General features: G+C 42.5%; 1 protein-coding gene across 5 annotated transcripts in view; it reads left to right on the top strand.

The window, feature by feature from the left end:
- The window catches only part of SEMA5A (semaphorin 5A), a 492520-nt gene that overhangs the window by 404011 nt on the left and 68860 nt on the right, over nt 1-19649 (top strand). For all 5 annotated transcript variants that reach the window (XM_061189118.1, XM_061189117.1, XM_061189119.1 and 2 more), the window contains 3 exons: nt 3322-3439; nt 11721-11902; nt 17809-17952. In XM_061189118.1, the coding sequence (XP_061045101.1) occupies nt 3322-3439; nt 11721-11902; nt 17809-17952 (444 nt within the window). The remainder of the gene's footprint in view (nt 1-3321; nt 3440-11720; nt 11903-17808; nt 17953-19649) is intronic.

Genomic DNA, 19649 nt, shown 5'->3' with positions numbered 1-19649 from the left:
CGGTTGTTTAATGTTCATTTCCTTCACTAAGAGGTGAGTTCTTTGGGTACAACTGACTGTGTCTGTTTTGTTTCCCGGTACACCCAGGAAACACTCTCAAAATCAGTTCAAGGCAGGTGCTAAGTATGTGCTGAATAAATGAATGATGGAAATACTTTTGAAGTCCCATGTTTAATGAATACATGTTGTTGATAAGGCAAGAGTTCTTAATATCAGAAATAAACTGACATAATGGCAGTTAGTGTGACAGAAACAAGCCAGATGAAGTCATGGATACTTAGATAATCTAATATGCAAGGGGATCATATTCAGTAATTAGCTTCAGCTTTGCAGAAATACAGTGAAAGATTTTGATGAATATACCCATTTATTACTATTACTCAACAAATAGCATAACCGCAAACTTTAAAAGTAAAGGAAGTGTTTATATAAACTGTAATGTCATTAGATTAATTTCCTGTAAGAAAGAAAGTTGTTTATCCTTCTAGAATTAAGGCCTACATCTAAATATACATTTGCTCTAAGATACACTTTCACTAAATGTGTTCTCAAATTAAACCTCAGATTCTGACCAACTTGTTTTCTGAATTCAGATACTTTCAGATACCAGGGTAATATATCACATGAGAATAATCTAAGGTTCTTAACAAAATAAGAAAAAATTTATTAAAAATATTCATCACACAAAGAAAAACATTTTCAAAGTGGACTAAAGAAAAGCCACTTTCATGATGGCTACATTCATAGGAAGTCTGTGATTTTCCACATGATCTCCTTAAGGGACACACCTTCCAAAAATAATAAGTTATGATGACTGGTTTTTCTTAAGGTATAATTTAGAATAAAGGTAGAGCTCGTCAGAATGTTCCCCATGGTATGAAACATTTTAAGTGAGGAAAACATAGTTAATATAAACGGTATTTTTAATGAATGGGCACTTGTGATTGTAGAGAAGTTTTAGTATTTTAAGTGTAATCTTAAGAATCTACAGAACCATCCGCAGTATCGGAAGAAAGAGACGTTATTACAAGCAGCTTTTCATTGAAAACAGCTTAAAATATTCCATGTAACCCTGTGGCGTTGCTTCAGTTCTACAGGCAGCTTTGCAAGGGGGAAGCCGCCAAGTTAGGGACTTGGTGGAATTTCCTCGTTTTTGGAAGTTTAAGTTTGTCTCATGGTCATACTGCTTGAATAAGAAACGTGAAACGGAATTCAGACTTCTTGAATAATTCTCGAAGGGTAGCTTTGCCCTTTTTGCCCCCCGATGGGAAAACGGGATCCAACACGGAGAGGATTCCGATGTGTGATGTACACCGTGGAATCCAGCAGTGATGCCAGTTCGGTAGGACTGGGGCTCTGGTCCTGCCTACCCAGTCAATGCCCTGGAATCGGAAAAGATGAAATTTAAGAACAACCAACGGCGAGCGCACAACGAGGCTTTCCCAGATAAGGCACCGCTCAGGCTGTAGGCAATCAAATAACTTTCGAGCTTTGCTTCTCCATCTTCCCTGTAGAAGCCGCTCCTCAGCCCCTGTGGGCGGAGCCTCCTAACCAGTGCCCCCTTGGCACTGCCGCATGTTTGCTCAAATAAACTCTTGAACAGTTTAATCGACCTCAGTTTATCTTTTAACAGGTACAGGGTCACTTATCAAAAAGTTCCAGCGAGGTTATGGTGACAGGTAACTGTTTCACACTCCTTGCCACCCCTAGTCCTGCTGTGAGAAGCGCCAGTTTTAACCGTTTGAACTTCTGGGGCTGGTTAATACACAATAATTGCATGGTAACTTAATCAGTAATAGTCTTATACCTCTATTGCTTCATTTATTATCTTTAGATGTATCTTCCCCAGCTGTGGAACTTGGACTTCTCCTTTCTCTGCTTCGATTTTTTCGTTTTAAAACGAGAATAAATAGAGTAGCTGATGGAGGTACTCTGTTTAAAGGTTTTATGAGGTTTACATGAGCAAATCGAGGTCCAGTTCTTAGAACAGGGCTTTATGCAAGGTTTACATATTTGATGTGTTAATAAGGGGTTTTTAATATCATTAATATTAATGACTTATTGTTACTTCGACTGCCTCCCTGGCCCCATGTTTGATGACTGTGCTATGATTTCTAGTCCTACTCTTGGTGAACTGGTAACTCTGTAACAGATTCAGCCCCTTGTAAGCTCTGCCCTAACTCAGAAGACCTTGGCGCTTCCGTGCTAACTCACCTGCCTTTCCTCACAACCCTTTCCTGCACACCTGACCTCTTGACCCTTCAGAGAGAAGGTGTCCAATGCCCTGCATTTCTGTGGGGTCATCTTCTGTATAATTTTGACTCTGTCACAGTCATCTCTGTCTGTTTCCTCCCTCCCCACATCTACATTATATTGTGTTTATAACCTAGGGGCTGAAATCTCCATCTAATGATGCCCATGTTGTATATGAACTCTTTCGTTTAGACAAAGCTAAAATAAAATATCTACCATCTATAGTATTTCTGATATAATATGTTGAATATTGTAGACAGGGCTATATTAAACCACTATTAAATGGAAAATTTTAATGCATTTTTAAGCTAGGTACTCAAAAGGAACACTTCTCTATTTTATTAAATTTGAACCAACCACGTTGCAGGGGTTGGGGTGTATTTGTTTGTCCTTGGGCAAATTTTAGAAATTTTCGGTGTCTCCTTTTTCTAATCAATAAAGTTATAATAATAATACCTCCCTCATTAGAGTTGTTTAAATGGTTAAATGACATAATAATTTTATATATCACAGTAGGTGTTCAACAAATAATACCCATTATTAAGGGGATGAAGATGATTATAATGATAGTAGCGATGATGGTGGTGGTGGTGATTATGATGATGATAAATAAAGTGAAAACATGAATACATTCCTACAAAAGTTGTTTCTGTATAAAGGATGTAATCATTTTATATATCACAGTAGATGTTCAACAAATGGCACCTGTCATTAAGGGAGTGAGAATGATGATGGTGGTGGTGATGACAACTAGTATTTTGGAGCCTTTGCAAGATTCTGACTCTAGATTGTTCATGACACCAAAAGGCATCATGTTAGCATGGACAATCATTTGGTTGTCAGCCCTGGATCTTAAAAAAAAATAGATATTTCAAATAAAATTAATTTATTTAATTTTAATTAGATACTTACTGGTGTATGCAGTTAGCTATGTTCTCTACTGTGCAGACAAAAACTTTGTTTCTCGTAGCTAGGTCCCATGTCAAGTCCTAAGAGTCAATTCTTAGCTTGCATCTATGGTACTAGATAAACCTGCCTTTCTCTTGACCCTTTGGTGTGTGTTTCCAGCGCCTGCATTGGGGCCCAGGACCCTTACTGTGGCTGGGATTCGGTGATGAAGAAATGCACGAGCCTGGAGGAGAGCCTGAGCATGATGCAGTGGGAGCAGAGCATCTCCACCTGTCCTGTGAGTGTCCGTGTGTCCCGCTCTGGAAACACTGTCCGTGGGAACCAAGCTGTCCTACAGTCCTAACCCACGCTTCCGTGGTGTCCATGCATTTCGTAGTAGAACCTTCCTCGCAAACCCAGTCTGTGCTCTCTTAACTTATTCAGCCCCTCCTTGCACGGAGCCACACGGGATCCTGCTGGCACCTTGCTGTCTGTTTTGAAGAGAAATATCTTAAGAGAAAACAGTGCTGATTTTAAAATGGAACGCCACATCTCTGTTTTATTCTTGGATTTTTATCTCCAGAGCTTGGTGTGGACTATTTTGCCTTTTGTAGCATTAATAAAATAGCAACTTCCACACCCATCAATATCCCTTGGGAGCTGTAATTCCAGAAGCTGAGAAGTAGCGCTTTTGAAAGAATAAACTAAAGGATATTATGATGGAACCCCACGTGGGACAGTCTCCTCACTACTGCTCAGGGTCCCAAAAAGTCCTGGGAGAAACAGCCTAATATACATTCCCACAGGGAACCCTGCAGAATAGGGAGAAAGTCCCCTGTGTTTAGAGCCGGACTCTGAATCCAAGAAAAGAGATTCCACACTTTCCTTTGCCAATTTATTTGTTTGCGTCCTCGCTTGTAGGATCCAGCCTTTCCTCCCCTTTGTCTCTAGAGCCCTCAATCAAGTCATTCCAAGTTTTTTCTGTTCTCAGAGAATATGAGCAGCAGCTATTAACTTCAACATATTTGAAAATTTAGTAAGTCCCTTTGCCGTCACATCACTGCTGATCTCCATGCTGTCATTTCTGGCCTCACCTCTGCAAGACAGAGGTGAGAAGGCAAGGGACACAGGCTGTTATTTTAAATCCGTGCTGTTCCTTCTGTTCAGAACTGCCTGAGGCATCTGAACAGTCTGTCCGTTTCTTATCAAGGAACCTGCACTTTCCATTATCTGAGCCACATGTCACAAAGCCTGTCCTTCGGTTCGTAAGTGAGAAAATCAGGCAGAGTGTCATGAGGGAGGCAAGGGCTACTAAACCAGTGTTGTTCCCCAAATGTTGGCAGGAGATCTAGCCCTTTCACTGCAGAGGGGGGTGTATCACCACATCCAGGCTCTGAGCAAAGCCTTGCAGTGGGGTTAGCTGCTAATCCTTTCGGTTATTTAGCTTTGGGTCTCTGAATTTAGAAGCAAACTTTTCTGCAGTGTCTTGTGAAATTGGTTAAAACATACCACTGTCTGTGTGAAGTTCCTTCTTAATGTCTGAAGCACACTTTAAAAGCACAAAGGTGTTCGCCTTAAATTCTTTGCAGCTAAAGAAAACACAAAGTGCACTATCTGAAATGTAGCTCTAAAGTTCAGACACGCACTTTAGAAGAATCAGCGCATCTTCTTGAAGATGTTTGACCTTACAGTTTTAATGGTAAAAAAAAAAGGCGGAAGATAATAGCAGTTCTTCTCAAGCAGTAAAGCCATTGGTCCAGGACTTAAGGCTGTTTTAGTGGATATCTGGGACATGCTTAGTTACATAAGGCGAAATACACACTCATCCACTTAGTTTATAACAAGTACGTCTTGTATGTTTCTACGGTCAGAAAATGAAAGACCTGGTATTTGAGAAGCGACAGGAGGTTTATCACTAAAGTTGCTTCTTTCTGCTGAGAGGACAGCTTCTGTTATAAACTCAAGGAAGGTCAGAGGGCGATGTGGACCTGCGCTGGTTTCACAGCTGCCCCTCCACCATCTCTGTTTGAAAAATGTAGTTGCGACGTGATCTCTGATTCACTGTCCCTAAAACATACATAACAAGGTCTTTTTTTTTCTGGTTTGAGGTGATTTCATTACACAAAACCACCTCTGTCATCTCATCCAATGTAATTTGTCATTTATCAAGATACACTACTGATAAGAATATGCAAAGCATCCGACAACAGACAATAAATTATATCACTTTTAGCAAACCACAGGAAAGAAAAACATATATTTTTTCTGACTTATATAGGCTACCAGATAGAAAATGGGAAATCCCATATTACCCAAATATTGTTTTAATTATACATCCCTTTCAAAAAATCTCTTAGAAACAAATGAGTTAGAAGAAATGATTAGCATTAATATAGAGCAGACTTAGAGAAGTATTTTTAAAAGCTATTAAAATAGTAATTTGCTTCTATATATATTTTTTTTTTTAATTTTTGACTGAAATGGAAGAAAGGCTTGACTTTATGGGCCAGAGTACTATTTTCCACTTAAAGATCCTTATTTAAAAATGTTTATGGATTTCTTTTGTCCAGGAGACAAGGCAATAGTTGGCCGACATATTGGTTAACATTCTCTTTTCTTATATTATTGTAATTAAAAACAGTGTTCTCCGTTTAAGAGATTTGAAGTACTCAAGCAAGATCTAAATTTACATACCTAGAGTGATTCAAGTAATATATACGTCCTGCATAACTTGCAATATTGCTTAACAAGGATAGCATAATCTTAAAAATCTACCTGGGCTTTATTTATGCGTGAATGTCATCCACACCCTGCGTGGACATATGGTTATTAGCATACCATGTCATACAATGAGTCTCTATTCCAAAATACGTCGTGCAGTGACTAGCAAAATACATAGACCAAATAAGCACTTAAATGTGTTAAAATAACAGATTCTTCCCTGGCTACTGTGTAATTATCATCTTTGGAGTGAAAGGAGAATTTAGCAGTGATTAAGCCCAGAGCCCTTTATTTAGATGCCAGTACCATAGACCAGAGACTAAAGGGTTTACACAAGATTCTGAAACTACATTGAGAAAGAAATCGACTTAAATCCAGTACTTCTGACATTATTCCTAGTCTACAAGACGATGTCATTCCCAGCTGTCAACATCTCCCAAAGCAGTGGCTGATCAGTGGACTCAGTGATCGGTGACCCATTAGTCATCGGCATATTATGTTCAGATAGCCTGAGAGGTATCACTGAAATCAACTGTAAAAGAAGGAAAAGGGAATTGAGGTTAATTGGGTGTTTAGATCATGTGCTCGGTGCCATGTTAGGCAACTTTCAGTGGAGTATCTCATTTAATGTTCATGATGTTATTGCTTCCATTTTGTCTCATAGATGGAAGAAGTGGGATTCAGAGGCAATAAAGATTACCTCTATTCACCCATCTTGCAGAGGCCACACAGAGTTCCATCTTAGTTCTCTTAAAAGGTGCTATCTTCCCTTCATGTACTTCATTTATACAGATAGACTTAAGGACGATATTAAGTTGATGTCATAACATGAGACAAGCCTCTCCAAAGAGTGCATCCAATATCCTGTTTTGTTACAGTCTCTGACCAAAAGTACATGAGCCTTTAAAAGTAAATAAAGGAAAATCTTTTAACTTCCGAAAAAATATCCAAATAGAAAATATAAGACTTCAATTTAGTCATAAGAACATGATGGTTGGAGAACAGTAAGAACCTAAAGATATGCTCCAGGGACCTCTATGCTCATCAAATGCATCTACATCCTTCATCAGTTGGGAATTAATGAATTGAACATGAATAAGTCAAAAGTGGGATTAAGGATTATGCTTGTTAACAAAAGTTGGATCTAGCCAGCTCTTGGAAGTCCATTATTTCCTAGGTGAAGGGAACTTTGCTGTTGCACAACTGGTGGTAAAAGTGTATGAAGCTGATTTCCATACGACTCTCATCAAAGAAAGTTCTCAGAATCACGTTACCCAATGAAATGGCTGAGATCACAGGCTCTGGATTAAGCTTGTTTAGACTGATTTTTGGGTCTTTTACAACCAGAGTGACTTTGAGCTAATTCAGTGACACCTGGGCTTCAGTTTTCCTATTTATAAAGTGAGGTGTACATTCTAGGGATGCTGTGAAGATTCAGGGAGATAATACCTGTCCGTCACTCAGTGCAGTGCCTCACCTCACTGATAAACTTAGCTTCTACAAAGGCCACCTCACCTGGCACTCAACTTACGGCCCCGCAGGCCCCTTTCCACGAGTCACTGACTTATTCTTTTAGTTTGCCAGTTTCTACCTATTTTCCCATCATAAAATGTCCTCTTCCAACATTCCGAATGATTGCTGCTTCCATCTTCATTCATTCATCACCATCATATTGTATTTCCTCCTGACTTCACAAATCTTTGATTTTTCTGTATTCACGATCTCTTGTAGTTATAGAGATCCTAACAATCTCTGTGCTGTTTCCTTTGCATTTTAGACAAGGAAACGGAAGCCAAGGGGGATTTAAGAGAACTAACCCGTCTTTGCAGGTCCCCAAATCATCTGCCCCTTCAAAAGTTTCTAATCAGTACTGGGGGGATTTGTAGACATTCAAAAATCACAAGGACTTCCCTGACCTGCATGACCCTTCTCACCGTCACAGACAAGGAGGCAAATGGAAGGAACCGGAAGTCTCAGAGAGCCTCTGGTGATGGTGATGCTGGTCTGTGCTAGTCAGTCCACATCCCCTCCCCACCCCTGCCCCAAGGGCCTGAGCTTCCCCACTTCCAGACTGTTCTCTCTCTCCTCCCAGGCTTTCTTGTTGTCTTGGGTCTAGCCAGTGTGCACCACGGGCAGGAGAAGGAGGCTGGGGTCCTCCTGCCTGCCCTCCTTCAGCTCAGCCTGCAGCTTTGGCCAGGGCTTCATGCCGCATCACAGCCCCTGTCAGGCAGCCCCTTCCCAGGCTCTCTTCTTCCCTCAGGCCCCCATAACCTGTCCTCCCCTCTCCCCAGCCGGCCGACGGGATGAGCACGGTCGTAGCTGCCCGTGTTTCTGCTACCTGCGGCTTCCGCATCCCTTGATGGGTCCCTTAAGCCCACCCACACCTCTGCCCAGGTTGCCTTCATCACGTTCATTCCACAGTCCTGCCAGGACCATCATAAATGCAAGTGCTTACGACTTGGATCTTCATCTCTGAAACCTCACTGGTATCATGAAGCCGTGTTATTTTATACTCTGTAACTCGTGGGCTCCCTGCACCTGAACCTCCAGCAAACATTCTAGAGGCTTCTGGCTCCTTCTGGGCTGGGTTGGAGTCTAATCCACAGCAGAGCAGGCCTTCAGAGAAGGAGGACATTTTTGATGTAAAATTTTAGAGTCAGCATGATGTGATAAACTACATGGATGGTGATATTCTCTTTTGATTGGTTTTTTGTGTTGCTTTAAAAATTCACTTTTAAGCTCCTTAGGTTTTTGCACGATTTTCCATGAGCTGTGACATATATGTTTGTGTGTGTGTTTGGGGTGTAAGAGGCACAACTATGTGCCCCTACATCACACGCAGAGCAGCACCATGGAAGCACAATCCAGTCCTGTGCTCTGATAACCCCCCCTTTCCACAGTTTATCTGTTCACCCATAACCCGCTCAGTAAGGAATCCCTCATATCCTGTACAAAGCCAGCCAATGGCCCAAGCCTACCAGGAAATTGAATAGAAGTTGTGAAATGTTTTCAATGTGAAACTGTGTCAAGCAGTAGTAGAAGCCCCCCTTCTCCTTTTTATCCCCCTATAAGAATCTTTGTCCCCAATTTCCCCTTCCAGCTGTTACCTACATGCCAGAAGCAGATGGGGAAAACTAGGGAACTGGCTTCCTTGTGGCCCAGATATGGGTCTTGTCGGAGGTAGAGCATCATTTGGATGCCTTGAGGGAGGCAGGTAGAACCATATTTGCATTTGTGAAATCGAAATGGAACTCAGCATCATTTCTGTGTGATCCGTGCAACGCTTTTACCTCTGGTCGGCCCATAACTAGACAGTAGTCCCTGTGCGGACCACTTGACAAGCACTCAGGTGCCGTTTTCCTTAGCCTCCGAGCACAGCCCAAGGGTAGAAACTCTCATCACCCCTCTTTACTAGGGAGGGATGGTCCCCCCCACCCCTCCCCCCTCCCCCCCTCCCCCACCCCATAGCACAGGTAGCTGGTGCGTCAGCCCCCATGCCCAGCCCCGCGCGGCGCCCCGAGGGCAGAGCAGCAGAGGGGGGCTCCCCAGACTCAGAGCACATTCACAAAGTAATAGTAATGATCAACACGATCAGTCAAAATAATATGGACCTATACTGTGTAGATATTATACAAATACACTGTGTGATCACTGTTATTACTGATGCTGGCTCCATGAGCAAGGGCTTCACGCTTTTTATGGTGAGCACAGTCATAGCCACATTTACATAGCGGGCAGGTGTTTGGACTTAAGAGCACCGTGAGGACTTGTGAGCGTGGTCAGTCCCAGTGAGAGCATCAGCTGATCCCTTTTCTACCTGCACAAGAGCCCTTTCGGCCAGAGGCAGCAGGAGGGCTGTTAAAGGATGGAGGACGAATCCTGAAACTCCCAAGTGGCAGGGCCTTTACTGCTTTAACAACAAATTCAGGGAGAGATTCGTGGTGTGAACCCCCTTGTCACGCAAGGGTCTGTTCTCCAAGAAAACACGGGGGTCTGCTTATGGTCAGAGTAGGAGCTGTATTTTTATCCTGGTGGGACGGGGGAGGTTACAGGACCTTAGAAACGGGGATATTTTCCTCTTAGGAAAAATCTGCCTTTGTACATCCCCTCACTCTGGGTGGGATCCAGTGAATCACTCTGAATCCAGAGGATCATGCAGTTTCATCCTTTCCCTTTTGTCCCAGCTTCTTATAGAAATAGCCAGGTGTGGTTAGTGGGAGTATAAAGCCTTGGAGTATCGATAAGAAACAAGAGGGATAGAGTCATAACTGTGGCAGCTGGAGATGGGCAACCAGCCAGGTCAGAGGAAATGAACACACTTAATGTTTACTCTTTCCTGTTGTATTTGGATACAGATCAGAGGTAAAGCTCACTTGGATTTTCACACACGAAATATGGTGTCAGCTTTGTTCTGAAACTGTGTCGTGCAGGTACAGGTTGCCCCAGAGAAATTAACTGTCTCATCTGTGGAGTCCTCTCCTGTGTGAATGATGAGTCTTTAATCCCCCAGAATCATCCAGGGTGGGAACATTTGGGCGAGAAGGTGGGGCAGCAGGCAGCAGAGAGTAAAGTGAAAGCACGTAACTTACTTGTAATCCCTTCTCTTCGTTTGTCATATTTTCTAAGAAATGCATAAGGCCCCATGTTAAATTTAGGAGGTTTGGACTTTAGGCCTTCTTCTGTCCCTTTTCAGAGGGGAGATTCCTTTTTGGGGCTGGATGATCTGAAGGCTGGGCCCCATGACTCTCAAATCTTGAGGACACTCTAGCTCCTGAGAAAATCCCCTGGCCAAATTTACGGTGACATCGTTCAGTCTCGCACCTGCCCTGGACCTAGTCACCATGGGCCGGGGGGGGCACCGCCAGAGAGGCCCCTCCCTTCCTCCCTCCCTGGAGGCCCTCAGACCATCCATATCACAGAGCTTCCGGGCCCCCTGCTCAGACCCTGCCGTGGCTCCTAGCTCAGCTCTCCGCTTTGCTTCCTCTGGACCAGCTGCCCGCGTCCCCGCGACATTATAGCCTGCTTGCCCTCAGTCCCACACAGCAGCATCATTCCCCTCTGTCATCACTCAGGCTGCTCCCCTCCTCAGCAGCCCCGGCCGACTCCTTCACCTGCTGCCTCTCTCATGCTTCGGGGCCCAGCGCAGGCTCCTAACCACCCTTCGGGATCCTGGGAGTTTGCCGAGAGCCCCTTCTCCGCCCACGGCCCCTGCTCAGAGCTCCATCACTGGATTTACTTGCAGTAATAATTAGCGGTCCAGCTCCTCCTCGCCAGCATATAAACTCCTGGAGGGTGGATATAGGACGGGTTTAACGGGGATGCACCTAACAACTAGTAGGTTCCGGTGGCTTAATACACACTCTTTTAATATGTTATAAATTAAATGTTGTCAGTTTGAGGTGACTTTTGAGGCCAGGCCTTAAATAATGCTAGTTGACCAATCTTTCATTTTTTTAAGGTACATGAAAATGCAACAGAGTAGTACATATGTGATTTTTTCAGTCCAATTCTTCTTGTTCCTTGCGTTTCTCACATGAGTGAACAAGCCTAATGTCGCTTGATTGACAAGTCGTTACATCCTTCCCTGTCCTCCCCCTCCTCCTCCGCCTTCTTATCCTTCTTTTCTTCTGCCCCCTCCTCCCCTCTGCCTCTTTTTTCCCCTCCCTCTCCTCCATCACTGTCTCCACCGATGACCTCTGCTGCTTTACTTCAAAGTACATCCTTGTTCCTCTCTTTTTAATCGTAATATGAAATATTCCAGATGAGTTCTGATGGTCTGTGGGAGACCTTTCATTTTTTCTCTATTATGTTTGCAGCCTTAACCCTTTCTGACATCCATGTTTGTATCTGCTTCCTAGATGAGGAATCTCACCGTGGATGGGCACTTCGGCGCGTGGTCTCCGTGGACGCCATGCACGCACACCGACGGCAGCACCGTGGGATCCTGCCTCTGCCGGACCCGCTCCTGCGACAGCCCGGCCCCCCAGTGCGGCGGCTGGCAGTGCGAGGGCCCCCGCATGGAGATCGCTAACTGTTCCAGGTGTGTCCCTCGCAACCCTCGGGCCTAAACTCACTTGTGAGCTCAGCCTGCAGAGGAATTTAGGAAACCACTTCTAATACATGCCTTCCCTCTTCAAGAGAAATGTCAGAAAAAGACAGGGACACTTACCACTTAAAAATGATGTGATCTATGAGAGCAGATTTAAAATTACAAATTAGATTTGTAATATACATATATACATATTCATATATACAATATACATATGTATATAACTGAATCACTGTACTGTGCACCTGAAACTAACACGATATTGTAAATCAACTGTACTTCAATTTAAAAAGTTACAAATTAGATTCTAAACCTGTTTATATGTTGAGATAAATCTAAACCTATTCATGTGTTCGTTGTTAGATTAGGGAAAGTATTTTGAGTGTGCACGACGTTAGAAGAAGGAAAAGCATAAAATTTCTGAATGTTTAACTAGACCCTGCTCATCAAGTTTTTAAATGGGAAGGTGGCTATCAAATCACTATGGCATTTAAATTCCCTCACACATTTAAATAGTGATGTAACAGAAATTATACCTTTGCAACTTTTGAAGCTTTTTTTTTTTTTTTTTTTTTACTTTTGAAGCTTTTGATGAAAAAAAAATTCGATGCCAACTTACAAGTAGTTGAGAGATATCTAGTTTATCACCATTCTTTTAGGGGGCAGGTGAGAAGCTTGCTATGAAGACCACCGCGCCCGAAAACCACACTGTCCAAGTACAAACATTGTGAGTGACAGCTGTCCCATCACAGCTACATCACGGGAACTTTAGTTGCTACCCTAGGTCTGTCCTTTACAGATTCAGGAATATCACTCCAGGGGCCGCTTCTGAAACTACCAAAACTATCCTACACTGGCGCTCACACTCCAGAGGAGCCCACTTCTAACAATGCATATTGCTTTCCAAATGTGCATGAGAGTGGCACTTACTGGTATATGGGCTGTTAGGGGTAAATTTTGGTTGATGAATTAAGGGGTGTCCAAGAATACGTGAGCTGATACCCTGTGCATGCATCTCTGTCCTTGCATGGATTGGGGGGTAGTGTCTGCCTTGATAACGGAGTAGGATGCCTTTCCCTGCTCTGAGTAGAAAGCTGCCTAGAGCAGCTGTCTGCTGTCAGCAGCATCACATCTGCTTGACGTGACTCTCTCATGAGTGTACATTTCAGTATGCCTGAGGGATAGGAAGCTGGGACTCCATCATTTACAGAAACAGGCCATATCACAGTGTCGTATGTGTCACCAGATTCTATCTGAGATTTGCCTTCTTTCTTATGAACCACCTCACGGCAGGGTCTGGAGAGACGGCCCATTGCACTCACTTGCTTCTAACCTTTGGAAGCCACTGATGCTGTCAAAGGAAAGAGACAATGGAGCAAGTAGATTAGGCCGGTTGGCAGCAAATGTTTTTTGTTCTAGCAGCAGGGGACTCCTAGTCTACGTATTCCTTTGAAGTCATCTACCCAAAGTATGGTAATCTAACATCAGAGATTGTTTTTGATGCCCGTTATCAGTTGATAACCTGTTTATGTTGGCCTCAATTTTGTTGGAAGCAAAAAACTGGAAACCACCTAACTTACAAACCCATATTTTTTGGCCCAGTCAGCAACGTCAAGTGCTTCCTCAGTTTGTGCAAAGTACATCCAAAAGTCTTTGCAAAGGCTGATCAGGGGATGCTAAATTAAACCTGTTCTTCTTTATTTATTATTGTGATTGTTTAATCCAGTACACTCAGCAACTGTTGGGAAATTCAAACTATTGCTAATTCAATACCTTTCGCAAATATAATATCTTTGATCAAATGCTTTTATCGCATCACATCATTTAAATTTGTTTTCTCACTATCTTGGAGCCGCAGATTAAAGGCATTCCATTTATGGAAAGGAACCCACAGTATAAGGTAATTAGCTAAGCCAGACTTTATTGTCAAACCAGGGTCAAGTCAGACTTCCTATCAATCAGGAAAATCTGGTTTAATTTTATAATTAAAATGAACACAGGAATGTGTATATCACTTCTGAATTCTAATTCCTGGGGCAGGAGGGAGGAACAGAGAGAGAGAGAGAGAGCTGTAACTAGCTAAGCAGAAAGGTAGAACGTCAAGGAAGGCTTGGAGCCTTGACAGGACTTCGTCGTCTAAATACAATAAGTCCGCAACTTTCAACGTTTGTTACCTATACCTTCTTTTTTTTAAATTTTTTTTTATTGAAATGTAGTTGATTTACAATGTTGCGTTAGTTTCAGGTGTACAGCAGAGTGATTCAGCTCTACATACATATATGTGGGACCTTAGTTCCCCGGCCAGGGATGAAACCCGCAGCCCCTGCATTGGAAGCGCGGAGTCTTAACCACTGCGCCGCCAGGGAAGTCCTTACCTATACCTTCTTAGGGGACTTTTCTCTAGGAGCAAAACCTGTGTCTGTCCTGGGTTGGTCCGGAGAACCAGTGCCGGCGAGATCGTCTGTGTGCGGGAATGAAACTGCAGAGGGCTCTGAGCATCTGCCGCTGGGGTGGGGGAGGGGAGCAGGAAGCTGGGCAGAGCTGGGCTGCAGGCCGCACAAAGACCTCAGCTGGCCGCACAGGGAGCTCCAGAGCTGGCAGCTCCTTGATGCTCTTAGATCCTCTCACCTGAGAGTCGTAACCACCAACACCCTCAGCATCTGGAGAAAGGCAGACCACAGCGTCCACTACTGCGCACTTTGACAGTAGCTGGGAGATAGAAGCCAAGTCCTTAATCACTCAGCTCTGCTCTGCGCTGTACTCTGAACGTCCCAGCTTAGCTAACATCTACTGCTGGGTAATGGAGACCGGAGTAAACCACCCGGAGAATGGTTCAAATAGTGTGATCCGTGGAGTAGGTTTCCTGTCTCCTTTGTATATTGTTTTGTTGTTGTTTGTTTGATTTTTCTTTTACAACTATACTCAATTTGGTCCTCCCTTCCCTGCATCACCTATAGCACTGTGACCACAGCAATATTTCATATTTTAAAACAAGCACCAGGACACCTGAAACTAACACAACATTGGAAATCAATTATACTTCAATAAAAAAGGTAAAAAATTTTAAAAAGCAAGCACCAGGAAAGCTTCTTGGATCAGTCTCCGAACTCTTCCACCTCACTTCATGTAGGATATTTTTTTAAGTGTTATCTTCTCTCCAGGAGCCTATTTAGAATGCAGAGGCCTCTGGGCGAGTGTTCTGTGACATCACTAACACTGAAAAGCACGTTGGGTGACCACACCATATGGGATCCCAGGGCGTGAGGGCACTGCCTGCCCAAGAGGAGAAGGTCTGGCAGATAAAGAAAGGCAAGCCACAAGGGTGGATTTTGCGCTCTGCTCACCTTTTCCGTAGGCCAGCTCAGATCACTCCACAAAGCTGAAAGGAGCCCATCAGGGCTACAGAGATTAGATTATTTGTGTTATTACAGAAAACAACAGCACATCAACCTTGCATTATGCGCTGCATTATTTCTATAAAGCTAAGTTGGTTTCCACTGATGCCTGGCAGAAACTTTATAAAAGCCATAGAACTGTTATTGTTGGAAGATTATAGTCAATGAATAATATTCTTTTTTATATTGTTTCATGGGAAAAAAGGACTATCACAGGCATTACTGTGACTTGTTTATCGACACCTCCTCTGCTCTGGTTCTAGTTGTGGAATGTCATTCACTAAGCAGAGCCATGATACAATTAGTGGTTATTTTAAGACTAAAATTCAAATAAATGAGCCTGCTTTAGTAATGTTTTAAATGCATAAGTGGATTGTTTTGGACTGACTTAATCACAAAAATGATCCATCTGCTGATGTATGCTTACTTCTTTGGTTGCCTGCTACTACATCTGCCCCCAAGCAGCGTTTCTAGTTGTGCAAACCCAGCTCCATAGCATAATCACACACATGGACAGTATATTCATTTACTCCCTCAGGTATTATACTCCTATTATTTACAAACACTTCCATTTACCTACCTCCCTGTATACAGATTGTAAGTAGACTGTCTAATCAGATGTCACGTTTGTTAAAAGGTTTAGGAAATTAAGAATTTCCAAACAATTTTGGAAGCAGTGTTTCCTGCATTATCTAACCATTTTTTTCATATATAAAGAAACTTTGAAAGTAAAAATGTCATTTTATTCATGTTGAAATTGCTATTTTTGCATGTAATTCAATGAATTACTTGGATACTTTTTTAAATTGTGTAGGTAATGATGTATAAGATACTAATTACTTATAGAAGCAAATTGGGAAGTCTATTTTGTGTTAGTTTGGTTAAATTATCACAAAGCAGCTTTGTTATTATATTGTACATTGAGGTATCACTTTATATTTTATTAAGATTATTTTTAAGTTTCAGAAAATAAAGTAGGGAAATATGAAATACACTAAGTATTTTCTCAGAGGAACTTTCATTTGAAATTGTGTTAGAAGTTACATATGTAATTTGTTGTTTATACCTTGAGCTTCAATGGCATAGCTGTGGACCGCCATGCTTTTAAAGGAACACATAAAGTAAAATAAGAATTCATGTGAGTTGATTTTTTTCAGTGGAAATATAAATCCTATAGATGAGGGTAACAGCTATTTAGAAACACATATGCAATTAGAGAAATAAAAAAAAATTCTACATGCAGTAAACCATCTATGTGGGAGCTTGGACTCTGGATTTAACAGATATTTTAATACTTAAAAATTTTTTTTATTCCTATAGCTTGTTTTTAAATAGCAGGGACAAACTGCTAAGGGAGATATTTAAATTATAAATATTCTACATGCAGCCATTTTAAGGAAAAAATACAATATCAAACAAAAATTTTCTCTAGCTGCTAGTAGCAGTTTATTTTATAAACCACTTTTATAAAAGTGGTTCATTTTCTTTTTCTTTTATTTTGCATTTTTAATATGTCTACCTTATTTTATATGTATAACAACATAAAGATATATGCAATTTGCACTTCCTATTTATATACTACGTCTTTGTCAAATTGCAAGAAAATAGCCAAGAATCTGAATTTAAAATACCCATTCTTCATTTTTTTTTTTTAATTTTATTTATTTATATTTTTATTTTTGGCTGTGTTGGGTCTTCGTTTCTGTGCGAGGGCTTTCTCTAGTTGCGGCGAGCAGGGGCCACTCTTCATCGCGGTGCGCGGGCCTCTCACTGTCGCGGCCTCTCTCGTTGCGGAGCACAGGCTCCAGACGCGCAGGCTCAGTAGTTGTGGCTCACGGGCCTAGTCGCTCCGCGGCATGTGGGATCTTCCCAGCCCAGGGCTCGAACCCGTGTCCCCTGCATCGGCAGGCAGATTCTCAACCACTGCGCCGCCAGGGAAGCCCCACCATTCTTCATTTTTAATAAAGCTTGTTTTAAAACTTCGCACATTTTGGTGCTCTTTATAAATATGAATGCCATCAAGAAAGTTACTGATTTTCATGATGTTAACAGATTTTTAAAATAAGCATTTAGATGAGTATTTTGTTCAAATGTGCAGTTTTCATAGATGATAACTGACATGGTACAAGTCAACTAAATTCATAAACTCTCAGGTTTCAGGGATTCATCTCTAATTGCTTTTCAGTGAAATAACATTATTTTTCGTTAGTTTATCGTTTAATGTTTTCATAACTAAACTTTCTTAATTGTTCCTAATATTGCTAAAACTTGACTCTCAGATTTTCTACTTTGATTCTAAAATCAGATACGTGGGGAAGAAAACCTCACAGTGATTGAGGTTCCTGTGATAGGACCTTTATTCCCATGGCTCTTCGCGGGCTTTTCCTTCACAGCCCCCAGTCAGTGGTCCGTGTCGGGAACGTGTGAATTTGGGGGCGGGTGCAGACAGAGGCTGGGCTCCGAGCCAGTTGGACCCAATGACCCCGTGGCTTCCTCCCCCAGGAGTGGAGGCTGGACCCCCTGGACCTTGTGGTCTCCCTGCAGCACCACCTGCGGCATCGGCTTCCAGGTGCGCCAGAGGTCCTGCAGCAACCCTACTCCGCGGCACGGGGGCCGGGTGTGTGTGGGACAGAACCGCGAGGAAAGGTATGTACCCTCTCTGCTCCCGGCATCGCCATCCTCGCGCTTACTGTCATCCCAGCGTGGTCGGTTCCCCTGCAGTTTTAGTTTGGATCCGGCTCAGCTTATCTGTGGCATCCCTTTTTGTTGAGCTGAATGGCCCTCCTCTTTTTCTGACATTCTTTAATTTTGACCGAAGCTTGGGGTTGACAGCATCATTGGGCCGCCGTGGAGCCTGCACAGTTCATTCAGCTGAACAGTTCCCAAGGGACTGGATATCCAAGAACACTGGGCATCTCTGTGCTGGGCTCCCCAGAGACTAAGCGTGTGGGTCTGCTGAGAATGATCGTTCTTGTTGGAATTCAGCTAGAATTGAATTCTAGTCTCAAACCTCCAGTTCTGAATAGGGCCTGAGCTGGTCCTGGGTCCAGATGCTATTGTTCGGATGAGGTAAGTTTTCCATCACAACTAAATTAAGCACTGGCATGTAGGTGAGAACATAGTCAGTATTTTGGTTATATTTACAACTATGCACTAGTCTATTAACAGGTACCCTCAGTGAAGCTGCAGGACAACCCAGAAGGGGGGGATCCTTTTCCACGTGTATTTTAAGCTTTCCGCACATCATAGGGACATTTGAGTTCAGTCTCGCATTTAACAGTTTGCTGCTTTCTATAGACTCAGACATTTGGTTTTGGCCTCATAAAATCTACAGTTGTCATAATTGACTCTTTCTTGCATATTTAAAGTACACTCTCGTTTATGGGAGAAAATCCAAGTAGGTGAATTTCACATCACTTTCAGGATTCTTACTCTCCATATCACGTAAACTTATCCTATTGATCCATGAGAAACAAGCTGGCTTTCAGTACTTTTTAATTAAAATGTAGTAAGGCTTATAGCCGGTGAAATGGGTTCAGTGGGAGCCTCAGGAAAATACTGTATGCAGTTATTTGCTATGTGATTAATATTTATATAGACAAAACCACAGGCTTAGTGTATAGATAATTCTCTACTAAATATTTATCACAACGTGAAATTAACTGGAATCATTTTTTTTTCTTTCTTCACTGTGTACCTAAATCACCAATTAAGACTTTGTTCTTTTGACTCAGAGAGAAGAATGAAGGATGACTTTTACAAAGCAGGGTTGGTCGTTTTTGTAGTAGTCCCCAGTGACAGACTTGCATAAGCTTGTCATTTCCAATCTGACACCAGTTGATAAGTGGGAAAGCCGATTATGGGGAAGTTATCTCCCTGCTATTTCCCAGCATTATAAGATTTAAATTGGTTGGAAGTTGTAAAATGCTATACGTTGTCACGTAATAGAGCCCATTCAGGCAAAGTCGCCTTCATCTGTGCGAAGCCACTCCTAGAATCACGGCACCTCCACAACCGCACACCTGTTATCACCTTTCCCAGGCTGAGCTCGCAGGAAGGAAGAAGCTGGTTAATTCTGTGGTTAACATAGGTGTATGTTCTGTATCCATTTATGAGTGTTCATAAAGCTTCATTTTCAGAAAGAGATCAGGATGGCTAATGTGTTTGGGGAACTTACACTTAAAACATTCTTATTTTACAGAAGAAACACTCATTTGGGCTAGATGAATATTTGCCTAAGAAGGGAACATTGGGACTTAAGTAATAGACGCCTGGATGATAAGAACAAGGCCTGTGGCCCAGGGAAGTCTCCCTTTGGAACTGCCTTTCTAGGGGGTGTTCAA

Source organism: Eubalaena glacialis, chromosome 4, assembly GCF_028564815.1.
Source record: "Eubalaena glacialis isolate mEubGla1 chromosome 4, mEubGla1.1.hap2.+ XY, whole genome shotgun sequence".
NCBI lineage: Eukaryota > Metazoa > Chordata > Mammalia > Artiodactyla > Balaenidae > Eubalaena > Eubalaena glacialis.
The sequence above is the reverse complement of the archived record's forward strand: the minus strand, read 5'-3'. Positions and strand labels throughout refer to the sequence as shown.